This window comes from Gymnoscopelus braueri, assembly GCF_963280865.1.
Source record: "Gymnoscopelus braueri genome assembly, chromosome: 7".
Taxonomy (NCBI): domain Eukaryota; kingdom Metazoa; phylum Chordata; class Actinopteri; order Myctophiformes; family Myctophidae; genus Gymnoscopelus; species Gymnoscopelus braueri.
In genome coordinates this window covers 47,743,374-47,756,576 of record NC_137608.1, presented here as the reverse complement: position 1 = coordinate 47,756,576, position 13,203 = coordinate 47,743,374, and the positions used below count along the sequence as shown (strand labels likewise).

At 39.4% G+C, this 13,203-nt stretch overlaps 1 protein-coding gene and 1 long non-coding RNA gene across 2 annotated transcripts in view; both read left to right on the top strand.

Annotated features, from left to right (window-relative positions):
* Positions 1 to 5,885, top strand: part of LOC308089090 (H-2 class II histocompatibility antigen, E-S beta chain-like) — a gene marked incomplete at its 3' end in the record, with an annotated part of 109,715 nt that extends 103,830 nt beyond the window's left edge. Inside the window, exons 3-5 of the mRNA XM_080433662.1 lie at positions 106 to 360; positions 4,772 to 5,044; positions 5,623 to 5,885. Of these exons, the coding sequence (XP_080289788.1) occupies positions 106 to 360; positions 4,772 to 5,044; positions 5,623 to 5,885 (791 nt within the window). The remainder of the gene's footprint in view (positions 1 to 105; positions 361 to 4,771; positions 5,045 to 5,622) is intronic.
* A 190-nt stretch (positions 5,886 to 6,075) lies between these two features.
* LOC308087961 lies at positions 6,076 to 10,068 on the top strand. The gene is made up of 4 exons (XR_013933392.1): positions 6,076 to 6,146; positions 7,406 to 7,519; positions 7,948 to 8,004; positions 8,643 to 10,068. It is a non-coding gene; the product is annotated as an uncharacterized lncRNA (long non-coding RNA).
* The last annotated feature ends 3,135 nt before the right edge of the window (positions 10,069 to 13,203 follow it).

The following is a 13,203-nucleotide window of genomic DNA, read 5'->3' as shown; positions in this document are numbered from 1 at the left end:
TTTTCCACCACTGCTAACATGAATGTTTAACATGATGATTATGTGTTATTGTCACTGTGAAGAAGTTTGTTGTTGAATTTAATTTCATATTTGTTTTATTTTCAGTGTTCCATGAGGAGATTAAAGTCACTGGCTGTTCAGACACAGTTAAATACCCATATAAAGAGTGGATGATGGCACTGGATGGTGAAGTGATGGTGTACGCAGACTTCAACAAAGGGAAGGCGGTGGAGCGTCAGCCTCCGTTCGTAGATCATATGACCTTCCAAGGAGCTTATGAAGCAGCTTTGCATGATCAGGCGTACTGCAAAGCCAACCTGGACAACATTCTCACTGCCTTGAAGAAACCACCAGTGAAAGGTACATGAATACTATGAACACAATAGTTATTTACTAAAACGGTTGAATATATTTAACATGAATGAAAATGTTTAAACATGTATATTAACACATTGAATGCCAAAAACGGTCCGGACCGTTTTTGAGGGTCCAAACGAGAAGTGCCGAAAACGGTCCGGACCGTTTTTGACCCAATTCTATTTTTATACGAGTGGCCCACGTGGGGCGCTAAAACGAAACTTTGACATCACCCAAGTAGTTTCTGAGAAGAAGAGGCTGGATGAGGCTCCATGTCAAAAATCCTTCCGGTCGGCGTTTTCAATGTTATCTCCTTGACTAAAAGCTTAATATCTCCATTTCTTTTTAATGTGGTGGAAACGAGCCGTTTCCGATCGGCGATCACGCTGCAATGGAGGATCGCGTTGGAAATATTATTGTTCCAGGCGTTAGTCGGGACCCTCCGCCGTCTCGCACGCACGCTTTGTTTACATGCATTTCCGCGTCGGGGCTTCTGCAGCACGAAACTTATAACGCAAGTGGATGGAAGAAATGCAGGCACTCAACGTATAATATTTTAATAAACCTCTGGCACCCAATGTGTTAAGCATTTATGGTGAAATATTTTCTATATAAATATGTATTTCTAGTAAACATGAATCAGCTCAAGGTTCTTTATTTTATATATTTTTTTACAAATCTATGCATTAGTATCTGCTCTGTACAGCCTGAGCTGTAGGTGAGGTGTAGATGGTACAACTATGTAGATGCATTGGTGTGTTCTACCGTGTTACACTATATACGTAGTATACTGTGCAGATTTTTTTTTAAAAAGCGTATACCATCCAAAAAACGTCTGAGGAAACGTATCCAGTGTTGATTTGGTGAATCTATCTCTGGTGGGACACTATTTTAAAGACGTCACGTGGCTTAACACCTACACTACATGTCACACAATGGACAATTGATATGCATCTAGGCTCATTCCTATGTTAATTCACCTGGTGTGACACCCGGCAGTCGGCAGCCTTTGTTGAGGTGTGAACTTAAGGGTTGTTAATTTAATGGATGCATGTGCGTGTGCGTGCTCCTGCTCAAAAGACTGGTGGGACGGTGTGTTACCGCGGCCCATGACCAATGACCACTGAGCGTATCTGATACTCTTTCATTTATTTATTTGGATTTTCAATTAAAAGACATATGAATCATGTCAAAATCCAAGATAATATGATTATACAACAGTTACCAGTCCTTGTTTACTCAACTGGACACATAGAGAAACAAAACTTAACTGTTAGCTCAATCTCACTGTATTTAAGATATTCAACATACATTAAAAACATTTTAATGCCAGATTTCACATGCCTGAATCTATTTTAGATTTTATGTAGTTACATATTTGGCCGATGGGGCAGGGGCGTCGCGTCATGAGGGCAAGTGGAGCAACTGCACGGTCAGTAAAGATCCTGCCCCGTCTAGCTGCTCAAACTCCTGGGCGAGATTCGCCAGAAATAAAGATTCTGCTCCGACAACATTACCGCATTAACGTGAGCCACTACAATTATTTGTTAACTTTAGTTAGTTACTTTGTAGATTTTGATTATTATTACAAAATATACAGTAACCACTTCAGCCCTATTAAATATAGCCAATATACAAGCTCACAATGCGTCACTAATCACGATTTGATGCATTGTGAGCTTGTAGATCTGCTATTTTCAAAAGATGTGTATACATTTCCAAACTTGAATGGGACATTTTGTATAATGAGTGCTTTTACTTTTGGTACTTTAAGTAAATTTTTATGCAAATACTTTTGTACTTTTACTCAAGTACATTTTGAGTTCCGGACTTTTTATTGTAACAGTATTTCTCTACATTGCAGTTTTCATACTTTTACTTAAGTGTAACATTTGAGTACTTTTTACACCATTGAAGGATGGTAGAGTGTGTTGTTAATGTTATTTTATGGTTGTTTAATTAATTAATTAATAATAAAAAAAGCTCATAGCATGGCATTCGGTGCCGCGCTATGAGCTGTTGGCGTGGCATGCCACCTTGGAGGAGTGGCTTGAAGCTGTGGGCGTGGCTTGCTGGCTTGGGGGCGTGGCTTGTGGCCTGTCTGCTTGGGGTTTGTAGTTTAAGGCTGTGAGTCACCTTAGGGGGGGCGGTGGTTTGGAGCTGGGGGTGTGGCCTGTCACCTTGGGGTGTGTGGTTTGAAGCTGTGGGCGTGGCCTATGAGCTTGGGGAGTGGTTTAAAGCTGTGGGCATCAAAAATAGCAGATCTACAAGCTTATAGCGCGGCACTCGCTATGAGCATATATCTGCTATCGGCTGGGAGTCGGGGTTGCCTATCACCTGGGGTGGGGGGGGGGGGGTTTGAAGATGTGGGCATGGCCTGTCACCGTGCGGGTGTGGTTGCAAGCTGTGGGCATGGCATATCAGCTTGGGGGCGTGGTTTAAAGCTGTGGACGTAAAAAATAGCAGATCTATAAGCTCATAGCGCGGCACTCGCTATGAGCTTGTCGATCTGCTATCGGCTGGGGGTGGAGGTGGAGGTGGCCTATCACCTGGGGTGGGGGGGTGTTTGAATATGTGGGCGTGGCCTATCACCTTGGGGCTGCGGTTTAAAGCTGTGGGTGTGGCCTTTTGGCTTGGGGGCATGGTTTGTGTCCTATTGGCTTGGGTTTGCTTGGTGTGTGGTTTAAGGCTGCAGTGATTCACCTGGGGGGGGTTGGTGGTTTGAAGCTGGGGGCGTGGCCTGTCACGTTGGGGGTGTGGTTTCAAGAGGTGGGCGTGGCCTGTCACATTGGGTGAGTGGCTTGAAGATGTGGGCGTGGCTTGCTGGCTGGGGGAGCGTGGCTTGTGGCATGTCGGCTTGGGGTTTGTGGTTTAAGGCTGTGAGTCACCTTAGGGGGGTGGTTTGAAGCTGGGAGGGTGGCCTGTCACCGTAGGGGTGTGGTTGCAAACTGTGGGCGTGGCATATCAGATTGGGGGCGTGGTTTAAAGTAGTGGGCATCAACAATAGCAGATCTACAATCTCATAGTGCGGTACTTGGTGCCGCGCTATGAGCTTGTAGATCTGCTATCGCCTGGGGGTGGGCGTGGCCTATCACCTGGGGGGGGTGTTTGAAGCTGTGGGCGTGGCCTATCAGCTTGGTTGCGTGGTTTAAAGCTTTGGGCATCAAAATTAGCAGATATACAAGCGCACAGCGCGGCATGGGTGCCGCGCTATGAGCTTGTATATCTGCTATCGGCTGGGGGTGGCCGTGGCCTTTCACCTTGCGGTTTTAAAATAATAATCCCATTTTAACTGGGTGGGACCCCTCAAAATAATCCTATTTGAACTGGGGACCCCCCAAAATTATCAAATTTGAACTGGGGACCTCCCAAAATAATCATATTTGAACTAAGGACCTCCCAAATTAATCATATTTTTGTGAGCTTGTAGATTGGTTATTTTCACAACGTTTGCCTCTTTCATATTTATTTGACAATTTGGCCAATTTGCCATTAAACAGGTCTTAAAAGTCATTAAATTGTCACTTTATAAATGTGCAGATACTCTGTATCCACTTATACTGTATGTTGGTTTGTTTACTGTTGAGTGAGAAAACAATGTTACCTATTAAGCTAATCATCTGGGGACCCCCAAAATAAGTTTTAGTGTTTGCGTTTATGTTTTCAATGCAGGCTTTAATTACAGTATAAATAATGACCTTTATTTGTTTAAGATAACTCAGCTGATTGTTAGAATGATTGACCTGGTATCCTATAGTTTCTTTGAGGCTCTACATTGTTCTCTCTACTCTCTACTTATGTGACTATTTACCTTGTTTGCTGACTAGAGTCAGTGGTGGGAAAAGTACTCAAATGTTTTACTTAATTAAAAGTATCAATACTGCAATCTAGAACTACTCTGTTACAAGTAAAAGTCTAGAATTTAAAAAAATAATTAGTAAAAGTACAAAAGTATTGGCATCAAAATGTACTTAAAGTACCAAAAGTAAAAGTAGCCGACTAAAATGTTTGAAAATAGCAGATCTACAAGCTCGTAGCGTGGCACTCAGTGCCACGCTATGAGCTTGTAGATTTGCTATTTTCAAATAGCCTAGGGATAAAAAAGGGGTTATCCTGGAAATACATGATGGGGTCTGACAGACAGACAGACAGACAGACAGAGTCCTTGTTTACTCAGCCACGCTAGACAACTGGACACATACAGAAAAGAAATATTAGCTCAATCTCATTGTATTTAAGATAATCAATATAGCCTACATTCAAAACATTTAATGCCAGATTTCACATCCTGAACCTATTTTAGACTTTATGTAGTGACATGTTTGGCCGACAGAGGGCAGTTAGCCTAGTGTTGATATGATACAGATGATAATAAAACTGAACATTAATGACATTTTTAATTGTCTATTTCCAGATGGATATGTGTTCTATCAGGCTTTCCGCTGTGTGTTTAACTCCAGTGAGCTGAAGGACATACAGTACATACAGTCATATAATTTCGATGGTGATGAGCTGCTCCGGTGGGACAGTAGAGTAGATCAGTGGGTTGGATACACTGAGATTGGTGTGAAGAACGCAGAGCGCTGGAATAAAGATCCTGGAGAACTGGCTTTTAGGAGATCACTACGAGAGGCAGCCTGCAAACACAACATTGAGATCGACTACTCCTCTGTTCTGAACAAGAGAGGTGAGCTGATCTCAGAGCAGCACTCAACACTCATCACCTCATAAACTATAACATGAAATCACATGATTCTATTCAGAGATGATTAATGGTGTTAATATTGATCTGATAATGATTATAAAACATTACTTAATCTGCTGACAAACATTTCAGATCCTCTTGAACACTTAAAGGAGTAGTTCACCCCAAAAATTACTTATTTTCTATCAATTACACCCCATGAAGCCTTGAATTCATGGAGATTTTTCTCATTCCTGAGACAATAATTCGATTACCGGCGGAAAGATGCTAATGTATCCGGTAGGAGACTCAAAGGAGACTCTTTGAGTCTCCTACCAGAGAGACCACTAAACGGCTTTTTGAAGTGACACACCTATTTATAGGATTTTATTTCGTCATACGTCCCTCTAGCCAATCAAAGGCATTGGTGTCAACATATTGACACGTGTCACGTGGAGCTTGACCAATGTTAGCTTGGCTAGGGGCCATGCTCACACGCGGCGGGACGAAGCGAAAATATACTCGCCACCTACGGCGGAGACAATAATAATAATAATAATAATAATCATCATCTTTTTTAGGAGTGGAGCCCAAAGTGAGACTGAAGTCAGAGACTCCCCCTCGTCGTGGTGAACACACTCATATGCTGAGATGCAGCAGCTACGACTTCTATCCTAAAGTGATCCTGGTGACCTGGTGGATAGGTCAAGAACCTTTGACCTCTGGTCTCTCCTCTACTGATGAGCTGTCTGATGGAGACTGGTACTACCAGTACCACTCCTACCTGGAGTACACACCCAGGTACACACCTAACAGACACCTATACATAGAAATACACAACTAATAGACACCTCTACTGGTACTACCAGTGTGTGTGTGTTTGTGTGTGTGTGTGTGTGTGTGTGTGTGTGTGTGTGTGTGTGTGTGTGTGTGTGTGTGTGTGTGTGTGTGTGCGTGCGTGCGTGCGTGCGTGCGTGCGTGCGTGCGTGCGTGCGTGCGTGCGTGCGTGCGTGCGTGCGTGCGTGCGTGTATTACAGATCAGGAGAGAAGATCACATGCATGGTGGAACATCCCAGCCTGACCGCGCCTATCAAGATGGACTGGGGTTAGTTACTGTAATCTAGTGTAATATACTGTCAAAATAGCAGATATAAAAGCTCGTAGCGCGGCACCGAGTGCCGCACTATGAGCTTGTAGATCTGCTATTTTTTTTTTTTATCGTGAACATTTGTGCAAATCTTTGAATATATATTTTAAAGCAAACATTTGTAACTGTCAAATGTCTCTCAACATATCTTCATTTTTCTGAAAAAATATATCAGTGGTGCTCAAACCTTTTTCTTGTCAAGGACCCCCAAATTGATATGTTTTTGGCCGCTGATCCCCATCAAAATGTGTTGTTCCAGAAGAAAATGTTTGAGTTAAAAATGTTGTTTAAAAAATAAAATATATAAATTATATTCAAACATTTGCACAAATGTTCAAGATTTTTGAAAAATAGCAGATCTACAAGCTCATAGCGCGGCACTCGGTGCCGCGCTATGAGCTTATTGATTTGATAAAAGCAGATTAAAGACCAGATTTCTTTTGATAAAAGCTGATAAAAGACCAGATTGATTTGATAAAAGCAGATAAAAGACCAGATTGATTTGATAAAAGCTGATAAAAGACCAGATTGATTTGATAAAAACAGATAAAAGACCAGATTGATTTGATAAAAGCTGATAAAAGACCAGATTGACTTGATAAAAACAGATAAAAGACCAGATTGATTTGATAAAAGCAGATAAAAGACCAGATTGATTTGATAAAAACAGATAAAAGACCAGATTGATTTGATAAAAGCAGATCAAAAAGTCATCATGGTTTTATAAATGTGAAAACAAGACAGTTTTCTAAGACAGAACAAGCGCTGATGTTCTTTTTTACAAACTGCCTCACAGTTCTGAGTCTATGACTCTGTCCCAAGATACTTTCTGCACATTCCACAGCCTGGTTTATAATCATCATAGTAAAAGGTTGATTCGTGTCTTCTAAAATCTATCATCATATCCTTTGTTTTGGATTTATTTAGCTCTAAGAAGGACAATGTCACATCAGGTGACAAACACCTCAAGGACTGGACCAATATGGTTGGACTCATTATTACTGAACAGACTCACAATGACTGTGTCGTCTGTTTATTGTTTATTGTGTTTGGTTGTTGTAGCTTATTGTCAGATGACTCCATGTCAGAGTCAGTGAAGAACAAGGTGTTTTAATCTACTGTAATGATATGATATGATATGATATGATATGATATGATATGATATGATATGATATGATATGATATGATATGATATGATATGATATTTGTATTGTCAGATGACTCCATGCCAGAGTCAGTGAAGAACAAGGTGGCCATGGGAGCATCAGGTCTGGTTCTGGGTCTGGTCTTGTTCCTGTCTGGATTCATCTACTTCCAGTGGAAGAAACGAGGTGATTAGCATGTTTAATTAACATGTTTAATTAATTAATATACTACCAGTGGAAGAAATGAGGTCAGATCAACAGAGGATCACATGACATGTGAAACCCTCACAGAAATGCAAACAAACAAACAAACAAACATGTAAAGCCACAACCTAAACTGGTTTATATTGGTTTAGAACCTTAACCGGTTTAGACGACCTAGTTAGAGGTCAAAGTGTGTTCTATGTTTTCACATTTAGCTTTAATACATCAGTGTTACATTTAGTCCTAAATAAGAGTCAAATGTTCACATTAGTTCTGATGACTGAACCCTAATGTTGGTGTGTTATTGTGTTGTGTGTACATTTATGCATTTTATGGAGAAATACACACAATACAGTACATATGATTTATCTGTTTGTGTGTATTAACTGTCTCTCTTCCACTTCTATCAGGTCGTATTCTGGTGCCGACAACCAATGAGAATCTTTAGACTCCTCCCACATGCCCAGGTTCACTTCCTCTTTCTTTTTACTGAACGTTTTTCTTTTTGTTTATGTATAAAAGTGTATAAAACTAGAAAACATACACAAAACAACATGCTTGTGTAAGAAGTGAAACAACTAGCATGGTAAACCATCCCGGTCGTGTGAATTCACATTATCATGTGTCTTCTGCTTAATTTCTTATAATAATGAATCTCATAATCAAATATAATAATCAAATGATTTGTTGTATCAGACAACACTGATGACAATGTGGTCAGATGGGGGGGGGGGGGCTTGTGTGTGTTTTCATCAGTTTGATGAACCGCCCACACTAATTGGGACCCCCTCTTCCTTTGGTGTGTTGCCCAGGTGGCGCAGGCCTAAACCCTGACCTTTAACCTCACATGAACTATGTCTATGAACCTAACCTTCACCCTAACCTTACTAATAAATTGTTCATGATCTATTTAACCATTTATAGCATCGTTTTAAATCATTAAATCATTAACCATTAACACACATTTAACAAGTCATGAATAACACATTAACTAATACTTTGGGAATGATTAATTTACTATTATAAGGGAAGGTTATTCTAAAGTGTTAACATGTTCACACAGTTAATACATTCTGATTATTAATGGTTTATTGTCTTTTCACAGAACATCTGGGTGTGTTTTCAGAGAAGCAGAGAGTCATTGCTGCCCCCTGTTGGAGAGACGAGGAAATACATTTTGTCCATTCAGCTTTTAAATAGGGCATAGCAGTGGCGGCCATTTTCTGGTTCCACTTCAAAATATTCAATGCATTTTTCCCATTGACATTTCCAAAAATATTTATATCAGTTATTTTAAGCCTAGAATCAAGCCATCCAGGGTCCTGGTGAATCATGACCATTAAATGTTTGATTCTGTGAAAACACTTTTTTGAAAACGGCAAAACAAAGGGTACTTATTAAATATAGTATATCATATAATTAAATATAACATTTTTAAAAATCACAGAAAAAAATATTTAATGGTCATGATTCACCAGGACCCTGGATGGCTTGATTCTAGGCTTAAATTAATTGATATATATATTTTTGGAAATGTCAATGCGAAAAATGCATTGACTATATTGAAGTGGAACCAGAAAATGTCCGCCACTGCTATGCCTTATACTCATAACAGCAGCACAATGATGACATCATCAACCTTTTTCACTAATGTGTCCTTTAAACAATTAAAATGCTAATTGGCTAGCTAAGACTAACGATAATTACTGTCTTTTCCCGGTGTTTCGCCCAGGTCTACGTAGTTTTGAGGTGAGGTTAAGGTTAGGGTTAAAGTTAGGTTTATAGACATAGTTTATGTGAGGTTAAAGGTCAGGGTTTAGGCGCCACCTGGGCGACACACCAAAGGAAGAGGGAGTCCCAATTAGTGTGGGCGGTTCATCAAACTACTCTGTATAGTTTCTGTCGTCAGAAAACACAAACATAATATTTCAGTTCTACACTATATTGAAACATTAAATACATGATCACACACACAATCATGATGATGATTATGAGTTCTTCATAAGAGTTCTTCATAACATATATAATATTAATATCCATCTGAATGGAAGTCAGTCAACCATGTTTGTGAAAAAGGTTTTATTATTTTATAATTGACCATAAGTCATTTATTATTATGTAATCATTTATAATGTGTGATAATTAATGTGTTACGATCATCATGACATCACTATTTCCCTGTGATGGGTGGACCTGGTCCTCGAGGGTGGTCTGAGGTGATGGGTGGACCTAAACCCTCTAGGGTGGTCTGAGGTGATGTGTGGACCTAAACCATCTAGGGTGGTCTGAGGTGATGGGTGGACCTGGTCCTCTAGGGTGGTCTGAGGTGATGTGTGGACCTAAACCCTCTAGGGTGGTCTGAGGTGATTATTTATCTTTCCGTTTTTCAGCTCCACTGTTGTGTTTCTATCCGTTCCTTCCCCCCTGGGATCTGCAGCCCCTGATCATGAATGGTTTGAAGTTCAGATGTTAGATTTTGGCTTGGTTTGAATGGAATGTCACAATATCAATAAAGGAATGAGAAAACATAATTGTGCCTCATGTCCACTTAAATTTCACTGCAGGTGCGTTGCCAATTTCAGCCAATCAAGAGAGAGAGCCCATTCACAATATAGAGCTATTTAACACTGTTACTGAATAAACACTCTATAGTAATGATTACTATCACAATATAGAGCTATTTAACACTGTTACTGAATGAATACTTTATAACAATGATTACTATCACAATATATAACTATTTAACACGGTTACTAAACAAACACTCTATACATGTACGGGTTGTAAATGAAGAAAGTGCCAAAACCAGAAATTCCGCCATGAGGCTCGAGACAGACAAGCGTCATGTGAACCATGGCTAGCTTTTTTTACATAAAGTCCATCAGTTTGGCTGTTGCGATGTGACACTATTGTGAGCATGTACTGTATAGCTATTTTTGTTTTATTTTAATTGTTATTGTGAAGTAGTGTTTCTTTTCCGATAATTTGTGAAACGTTTTTGGATTTTTTTTTGGGACATTTTAGCCTATAGTAACATGTCATAAATAGGGACACCAAGTTGAAAACAGCTACAGTATGACTTTGGAAAATCCAGAAAGTTCTTCTTCACCCACTGATGACTTCCTCAAACATTGCTTTAACTATTGATGGTTTGACCTCCTCACCCTCCATCACACAACCACATGCACTAACACGCACACACACACACACACACACACACACACACACACACACACACACACACACACACACACACACACACACACACACACACACACACACACACACACACACACACACACACTCATAGCGCGGCATCGAGTGCCACGCTATGAGCTTGTAGATCTGTTTTCTTTATTTTTTTAATTGTGGTGAATTTGTGCAAATCCTTGAAAATATATGTTTTAAAGCGAAAACATTTTACTCCGATCTGTGCTTCTGGGGGAAAGAACAATTTATATCATTTTAGGGGTCCTTGACATGGAAAAGTTGGAGCACCAGTGATTTAGCAACATACTGATTTAGAAATGATTATTAATTATGTATTTGCCCACGGACCCCCATCTCAAAATGTTATGTTCCAGGGACCCCAGAAGCAAGGATTTGAGTTACAAATGATCACTTTAAAAATATATGTATTTAAAGATTTGCAAAAATGTTCACGATTTAAAAAAAGAAATAGCTGATATACAAGCTCACATTGCTAAGAGCTTGTAGATCTGCTATTTTTGAATAGCCAAATAAATCTTAAAATGACACAGATGCGTTCCCGGGTTGAATGGGTTAAAGTGAAGAGCTGTTGACCTCTGGAGCACAAAGAACTTCAACTGATATAAAGTGTATAAAAAGAGTTTGAAATGACCATCAATGATCTAACACAGCGGTTACCAAACCTTTTGAGCTCAAGACCCAAAGGAGAGAAATGGAGACGTTTTCCCATGAATCCAGGACCCAAACATAGTGAAAATAGCAGATCTACAAGCTCACCAACGCATAGCTTCGTGCCGCATTGCCAGCATGTGGATCTGCTTTTTTCACTACTTCATATACATTTTTTTTTAAATTCATTTATGGATATTATTATATTTTTTAATTTTATTTATGAAATACTTTTGAAAAATGTTGGAATTGTTTGATGAAAAGTTGTGACTTGAAAAAAAAATTGATCTTCTGAAATAATAACAAATATTGTTTAATGTAGGAAAGGAAAAAAGGGGATATTTTACCCTTAGAAATTGGTCCGCGACCCAAACACGGGTCCCGACCCACTGTTGGGAACCAGTGATCTCTAACACAGTGATTCTCAACCTGTGGGCCTCACGGCCCCACTAGTGGGCCGTGAGGAGATTGCAAGTGGGCCCCCAAATAATTGTCAGAACACTAAGATAACAGATGGGTGGACCGCGAACGCTTTGGATTTTATATGTGGACACAACAGGGTCAAAATAGTGTCTATTTTAAAAAAAAGGAAAATATATATATTTTTTAGACTTTTCACTCATTGATTGATTATTAACCACTTAAGCCCTATATTCTTCTTTGTATGACAAATAGCTAAATGAGCCCACCTACGATGCGCTGTGAGCTTGTTGATCAGCTATTTTCGCTGTTTTTGTTTAAATAAAGAGAACATTTCTGACAAATTCGCCCAAAATATACTTTACCATGTTCTCAATGACCTGTAACCACCACTAAGCTCAGCAGAGTGTTTCTCCTATCCTGACGTGTTTCCATTTTATATACATTTAAAACCATTTAAAAGTTAAACCTTGATAATTTTTGCTTGAGAAGAGAGAGACATAATGCGTTCATAAGTAGTTTTTATTTGCGTTTAGCCGCAAAGACAGAAGAGTCTTTGCAACATTCATTCTCTATCAATGGGTATGTCAATAATAAAAAAAGGCTAATGTTATAAATATGTCACTGCAGATGAAGACATGTTGCTATAGCTCGTGGTAAGGTCTTTGTATGCGTACACAACAATTGTAACTGTCGGTGTCAATGCAGGCTATTTGATGTTATGTTTATAAAATGTGTGTGTGTGTGTGTGTGGGGGGGGGGGGGTGCATGTCCCCCATTTGACCTTCTCTTTATCATATGTTTCTATATATATGTATATATATATATTTTTTCCCTTTCTTTTTTCTATTGTTGTTTTTTTGTTTTTGTTTGTGTTCGTTTTTTGCTTTTAACATTAAACAAATCAAAGTATAACTAATGTAAACGGTGAGGTTCTCACATAAGCCCCCCTAGGGTTTCCTACCTCACCGGCACAACAACTAAAATCTTAAACTTTCCCTTGGAAAGAATGAACATGAACATTTTTTTGTGCAAATCTAATAAATCAACAAAAGTAGACCGCAAAGCATGTTACACATTATTATGGATTATTGGCATTGTTCAAGACATGCATGTAGCCCATCGTATGAAGATGAAGGAAAACAATTCCCCCCCCCCCCCACACACACACACACATAAAGCACACATGTGAACATGCACGCCACGGTACGGTACATCATTATCAGACCTACATTTACCCTTCTGCTTATTGCTTATGCCCAAAATGAGCAATAGCAATATGTAGTAATTGTAGAAATATTAGGACTTAAATGTCAATTTAAAATGATTACATCTGGTGGTAAATATGTGAGTTAAGAAGTATTAGA